The 7,188-nt window shown below is 39.4% G+C and overlaps 1 protein-coding gene across 2 annotated transcripts; it reads left to right on the top strand.

The window, feature by feature from the left end:
* Positions 1-530: 530 nt before the first annotated feature.
* LOC140993678 (uncharacterized) lies at positions 531-6,503 on the top strand. Of its 2 annotated transcripts, none has more exons than XR_012178677.1 (6): positions 531-650; positions 2,221-2,487; positions 3,923-4,201; positions 4,544-4,846; positions 4,984-5,085; positions 5,484-6,503. XR_012178677.1 is itself a non-coding variant. In XM_073463187.1 (6 exons), the coding sequence occupies exons 4-6, from the start codon at positions 4,714-4,716 to the stop codon at positions 5,531-5,533; spliced, it is 285 nt and encodes a 94-aa protein (XP_073319288.1). In that variant the 5' UTR covers positions 554-650; positions 2,221-2,487; positions 3,923-4,201; positions 4,544-4,713; the 3' UTR covers positions 5,534-6,503. The 2 variants fall into 2 exon arrangements, 1 of the variants encoding a protein (XP_073319288.1); XM_073463187.1 differs by having other exon boundaries at positions 554-650.
* Positions 6,504-7,188: the final 685 nt, after the last annotated feature.

Below are 7,188 nucleotides of genomic sequence, written 5' to 3'. Positions count from 1 at the left end.
TGAAATTGGGGGGTCTCTAAAATACTGACAGTATTCTATTTTTGTCATGTATTTCTATTTCTCTGTATCTTTATCATCATTGTTGATGTGTAATATCAAACAATTATTGATGTATGGTTTGTGCATGAGGGTGATTTATAACTAATTCACTTTTAAAAGATACCAGCATGAATGCAAGTCTTGCCATCAAGTGTCACTCACTTGAACTCAAAGAAAGACTCAGAAAAAAATAAAAAACTCTTTCAGTCTGACCCAATCTCTGAATCGAAGCTATTTTGATCTGTTTTTATTTTATTTTATTTTTAAATCACTATAGTTGTGTAATCACTAAAACTAAGTGAGGGAGTTCACTGGAAAAGCTGATCTCTGGGCTCTGTAGTCGGGTCTGTTTGAAGATAAGGGATTTTCCCAGTTAATTTTTATTCACTGTTAATACTTTACTGTATGTGAGGGGTGTTGGTGAGGACTGGATCACTTGTAGGAAGTTTGGACTATTTTTCTTCCCAGGACAGAAACACTCTACTCTCCCTCCGCGAGGACAAACAACAGTAAACGGCTGGTCCAGCTCAGTCCTTCAGTCACTCGTCTTCATCAAATCAAGATGAGAACGTTATTGTTGTTGCTTCTCCTCTGTCACGTTTCATCACCAGGTAAGATTACATTTTAAACCTTTAAACTGTTTAAACTTCACATTCCAGTTTAGTTAAAGTTTTACTCTCTCTCTCTCTCTCTCTCTCTCTCTCTCTCTCTGTGTGTGTGTGTGTCTGTAAAAAAGTGAAATAATATAAATGTGTGAATGATATGAAAGACAAGGTTCGACAAGGTTTGTCGAAAAGCTGAAATGGTGGCTCTAACACATCTGAAGATTATAAAGAATCATAAATACTATCCTGTAAAAATGAAAATATAAACCTGCACTGTTGGCAAAGGGTGGGAAAGAGTTCATTACTATGAATGTGACTGAAAAGTTGAATACATTTCATATTATATCAAAAGCTGGGGAACAATATTTAAATGAAGTTTCTGGCTTTAAAATGATTAAATAAATAAAATGTAGAGAAGCAGTAGAACTAGAAAGTGGATCAACTGGATTTAATGATCTACAGAGAGGAGGATGAGGAGGTGGAAGTAAAAGAATGAGAAAGAGGAGGATGAGGAAGAAGATGAAGAGGTGGAGGAGAACGAGGGAATAGGACAAAGTGGGTGAAGAAAGATGAAGGAAGAGGACCAGAGAGACAAGGAACAGTTGATTAAAGATAAATTCACGAACAAAGATGACGCCATCGTTTAACGTAAAGGTAATTTAATTTGAATTGATAGAAGGCTTGATGAGGGTAGGGAAGGGGGTCGAGGTAGGTGGATAAAGGAAAGAGGGGTTGAGTGCGTTGGACGAAGGGAAAGTACAAAAGCAAACTACCAATAAACTGACAACACAGAGATCACACTAACACCCAAACAGTGAACAAACACATAGATTGAACACATGTGCATCACATCAACCAGAGTTAAAAGTCCTGTGCTTAGCCGTGCTATGCTATGCTATGCTGTGTGCTATCTAGGCCCAGTTCAACATTACCAGTTTTTGAAGAAAAGGTGCTGTTGGTTCCTTGGCTGATGAGCCAAGCAGGAGAAGGTTGGAATGCCAATGTTGAACAATGCTGTTCTTGCTGTGCAAAATCTGATGAAAGACAGCAGATGAAGAAAACTGGTCGCTCTTTTCCTTTGCAAGGGTAGCAGCTCGGTGCTAATTTGCTTGATGTTCCTTGGATTGTGTTGTTAGCTGGTAAGCTTTGCATTGCAGCTGCTGATGCTAACTGATCTGGAATACTAGCAGGACCTTGTGTTGCTGCAGTAAGGAGAAGTTCTTCGGGCCTGCTGGAAATGCAGCTGGCAACTCTCAGCAGCTGTTAGGCCCAGAAGAATCCAGGAGAAGAGAACTTGAGGGCAGGCAGCCCCTGGGGAGAGAGGTGGAGAAGAGGGAGAAAAAAGGAAGCAGCTGGAGTTTTGACTATTTGGTCAGTGGGGGGTCTGTCACCCTAACCAATAGTAGCTCAAAGCTGAATTTGCACCTAAGTGCGAAGACTGGAGAATTCTGGGAAACTGAGTTCAGTTCAGAGTCCATTTTGAAATCCACAATGAACGACTTCATCTGTGGGTCCCCACACTTAGCATCATATTTATGATTAGTGTTATTTATAAGCTCCTTTGTTTGTCCTGCAGTGCTACACTCCATAAAGCATTTCACAACTGCATCAACTGGAATCCCAAACCTCCCAGAGTTTGTGGCAACACTAGAAGTTGATGAACTTCTGATGGGGTACTGTGACAGCAACAACAGGGCTGATGTAAAACAGGACATTGCTAAAGCATTCCTCGCAAAGAATCCTGAGGTGTTGGAGCAGTACAGACAAAGGTGTTTCCAGGTTTTGCCATACAACTTCAAAGCCTTCACTAACAGTTTGATGAGTCTCTTCAACCAAAGTGGAGGTACAGTATGTAACATATTATGGCCTGTTTAACTTTTTACTGTTCTGCATCTTAGTTGTAAAGTAACCCAGGGCCTCAAGATACCAATCAGTTCAAACTCTAACATCATTTTACACATAACCTGAAATAGAGATTCATGTGAAGCAAACCATCATATCAGTTTGCCATCTGTGGTCCAGCCACTACCTGTCATTCATTGTGTCAACATAAATCAGCTGTTAGTCAGGGTCCAAGCACAAACCGTGTGACGACCCTCTTGAAATGCAAGGAATTATTTCTTTCTTTCTTTCTTTACCTCAAGTGCTTTTTTCAAGGGCTAAATATTCACAAAAATTCATGAAACTTTGCACACGTGTCATACGTGGTGAAGTTTACAGGGTTTTGCCAAAGGGTGGGGCAAAAGGGCGTGCTAGCACCCCCCAGAGAGCAGCCCCGACGGCTAGTCTCACATACATCAATGAAATTTGGTACATGTGTATCGCATGTTGAGCTACAAAAACGTCAGTTGTTACGATGACCTAAACCCAACAGAGAGTCAGCCATTTGTAATTTAGTGCCAATTGCACATGTTTTAATTTTAACAAACTCCAATCTAGACACCTTTGTGATGAAAAGTTTTTAAAAGCTTGAGGTTGAAAGCTTGAAGTGTCCAGTTCTGAAAACATTTACATGCTAATATTTGCTTACAGTCACAGCATCCCCTAGTGGCAGCAGGAAATGACATTTTCAAAAAAATGACGTCTTCAGCCGCCTCAAACATGTTGAGAAAACACTGATCTCCACCACAGTATTAAAGATATAAGACTGTGAGTTTTCAAAGAAGGGCATTGATCGAATCCGCCCCAAAGTTTACACGTTGGACAAGAGTCCCAGCCTGAACACATTACCATGCCGAATTTTTCTTGCGCCTCCTAGTGTCAACAGGAAATAACATGTCTTTTACTTCTATGTTCTCCTGCTAGCAGGTTGACCAAATCCACCTCAAATTTGGTGAGAAAATTCTCAAGGCCTTCATGATGGTATACAGTGAATATTCAGAGTTTTAATTTGACAGTGATGCAGTAGCAAGGAATTATTCGTCAGTAAACAGGAAGCTGTTAGAACTTCTGTGTAAATGGTCCAATCTATCCAAAATTTCAGATGTTTGATCAGAGTCCCACCCAGAACATGCCAAGTAGGGGGTGCAGCCACTGCACCACCCACTGTTCCACATAGTGGACACATTTATATTGATAATATTAAACATAATTAACAATAATCCTAAGATAATAGCAGCCATTGTAACTTTCAGTCTGTAAAATAAAATTAAGTTTCATCGTTTAGCCTATACGGAGAAGTGCGCTGATAATAATAAACAGCCCATCACACAATATGCAATATTTTTAAGATAATCTTTCCACTGAATGTTTCATCTGTAAATCATTGTTAATTGCAGGTGTCCATGTTTTACAAGTGGTGGATGGAATTGAGTGGGATGATGAGACTGGAGAGGTCAAAGGTTTCATGCAGTATTGTTATGATGGAGAAGACTTCATGGCATTGGATCTGAAGACATTTACATGGATCGCTCTAAGACCTGAGGCTGTCAACGTCACACTGATATAGAATGCTGATGAACATTCAAGACACAACTTTGTGGTTACTCTTACTCAGATTTTGCCATTGTGGCTCAAGAAGTTTGTGGACTACGGGAGAAACTTTCTGCTGAGAACAGGTACAATCATACAATACTCAAAAGTAGTTTGGGATATGGGTGCATATGTGTGTATAATTTGATGTAGTTTAATGGACACAATAATCATCATACAGTCTGCTCAGACTGAACTGCTGTTGTGTTATCATTCCAGTCAGTCTGAAATTACATTTTTTTCTCTGTTTATTTTCGGTAGCTGTAAGATTTGATGTTGTCCTAACCAATCAGTAGACACTGACATTTTGGCTGTTCTGAAATGTCTTTCCATCGATGCTCAGACTGTGATAGCCAGTGCACACATAGAAGTAAGTTTGCACAGTCTCAGTGTTTCAAACTAGCAATAGTTTCATTAAATCTCTCCAGAGCTTCCCTCAGTGTCTCTCCTCCAGAAGACTCCCTCCTCTCCAGTCAGCTGCCTCCCTACAGGTTTCTACCCTCACAGAGCCTCACTCTTCTGGAGGAAAGATGGAGAGGAGCTTCATGAGGAGGTGGACCAAGGAGAGATCCTCCCCAACCACGATGGAACCTTCCAGATGAGTGTTGACCTGAACCTTTCATCAGTCACACCTGAAGACTGGACGAGGTACGACTGTGTGTTTCAGCTCTATGGTGTGAAGGAGGACATCGTCACCAAACTGGAGAAAGATCAGATCAGGACCAACGAAGGTAAGAGTGCGATCAGAGGATGCTGAAGGGGAGTGCATGGGAATTGATCTTGAAAAAAACAAACAAACAAACAAATAACAGTCATAATAAACTAGTAATAATGGACTGCACCGGTCTTATTGTATTTTATTCAACAGTGAATCCCAGTGACATGACCGTCCTCGTCACTGCTGCAGTGGTCGTTGTTGCTCTCACTCTCATCAGTGCTGCTGGATTCATTGTTTACAAAAGGAAGAAAGGTGAGAGAGAAAAAGGAAAGATTTCAGTACTTTGATTTCAGTCTTTGAGTTGTTCTTTTGTGTTCAGGTTGCAAAATTAAAAACAGCATCAGAGAAAGGAAATACAGTCAGCACTAAACAGATACTCAGTTTGAGTGAGTAGAAGAGAGGAATAAAGTGACTAAAGATAATCTGGCATTTACAACTGTGACTGAAATGATTTGTCTTTTGTTTGGATTTGCCCTCCATCTAGTAAGTAAAACTTACTTTAGTTCTATTTCAGCTGATCTGACTCACACTTCATGTTTTAGATTAAAAAATGTTTCACATTATTGTGCAGATTAACCTTTTCAACACTGTTTCCTGTATTTATTGTTTATAAAAGTGGTTGTTGTTGTTGTTGTTGTTCTGACCTGCAGCTCCTGACAATGGCGTAGAGCTCTCTGAGCAGCTGAATCCAGAGACCTGAATGACAAACACACTCAGTGACTCTCCGGGTGTCACTTTATTTAGCTTTGCAGAACTGTAATGTAGTTTAGACTGAGCAGTTACAGTGTAGATATAAGGCCGGGTCATACTGCAGAGTTTCTGCTGTTTGTTATTTGTTTGGCTGAATGAAAGATTTCTCCTCTAATCTGATATGATTAACCCAGGTGAGGAAGGAGATTCAGGAGACTTGATAGCTAACACTGAAGTATTCGACTAGGTCAACAGTACATGTAGTAACAGCGTAAATCTGTGCCAGTTCTGCCGGAAAAGTTCCCAGTCTGTGATTATTTAACCTGCTACAGAATATTCTGGAAACATGCTTACCTAAGTCACATTGTAATAGAGTGGTGTAGTCTGTAGTCCTGAAACCTGGAAATCAGTAAGCATTGTTGCAACTTGTACATTGATCAGTTTATAGAAAACGTGTATAGTAATTGTGTAGTAAGACACTTGGTGGTGGTGACTTTTAAGTCATGTGACTGTTTATAGCTTAACATTGACTTTTTACTAATAGAGAATTTAATTTAGGCTTCACAAATCACAAAAGTTGTGTTCATCTGTGAAGATTATCTTGATGGACAAAACATGTAAGAATCATAAACTTGTGTTTGTCACTGAGATTATTTTCTGCGATATTCTAAAATCAATTTAAAAAATCCCGTAGACTTTATGTGGAGGGAATCAGGGCAATGCTAACTTCAGGGTTAGCCTCCAAAAATATGTTATTGCTGCAGCACTCTATAGATGGGAGAATATGGAGTTTGGTCTATCATGGAGCCAGTGCGTCTCTCGTATGAGCGGTGAGCAGAGTGGGAGATGTATATGGACAAATTTACAACTATGAACATATGAGACTAAACATGTAAATTCCTTTACTTTGATGAACATGACTGAATGGTAAACTCAAATGTGTTGTTCTTTCTTTTTGTGTTGATGTCTTTTCAATAAAATCCTCAAATTAAAAAGTTTGGTCCACATGCTCATTTGTGGCTCCACTTCAATGTATTACCTGAACATTCAGTACTCTCACAGCGGATTTGAATGAGGAGATTTATATCAATGTTAACTCTGAGCAGAGTTAGCTACTGACAAAGTTATCTTAGCTTAGCATGAACACTGAAGTTAGAGATTAAATAGCAAGCCAGTATCTCTGTTAAAGGAGCCTTCTGACAACTAAAAGCTGACTGACTGATGTGTAGAAAAATAAAATGCAACAATGTGAGGTCAATACTGTCAAAAGCTTTCAGCATGTTGGAGCAAATCTTCACACCTTCACCTCTTAGGAGGTCATAAGATACATTTAGAAAGAAAGTGCAACAAACTGAGACTGAGAGACTCAGAGTGAGATACATGCTGAAACATGTTGATTCACAGTAATGATCTGAGCTGACGGTTAACACAGATGAAATGTACAAGCAACATACAACAATAATAGAAATAACTTAAACACAGAGGTACCCTGAGAGCAAATGATTAAATGTTACTATATAATACTCTAAATAATCAATATCACCTGTTTCTGTGTGATTCCTGACTGTTTGGTGCTCATCCTTCACTAACATCTACATGGTAATTACACTATAATTCTATAGAAAGAGTCCTTCTGACCTGTAGATAACTGGCTAATCGAATAAA

The sequence above is a fragment of the Pagrus major genome, chromosome 3 (genome assembly GCF_040436345.1).
Source record: "Pagrus major chromosome 3, Pma_NU_1.0".
Lineage (NCBI taxonomy): Eukaryota > Metazoa > Chordata > Actinopteri > Spariformes > Sparidae > Pagrus > Pagrus major.
Note: the sequence above shows the minus strand (reverse complement) of the source record. Positions and strands in the feature narration are given on the sequence as shown.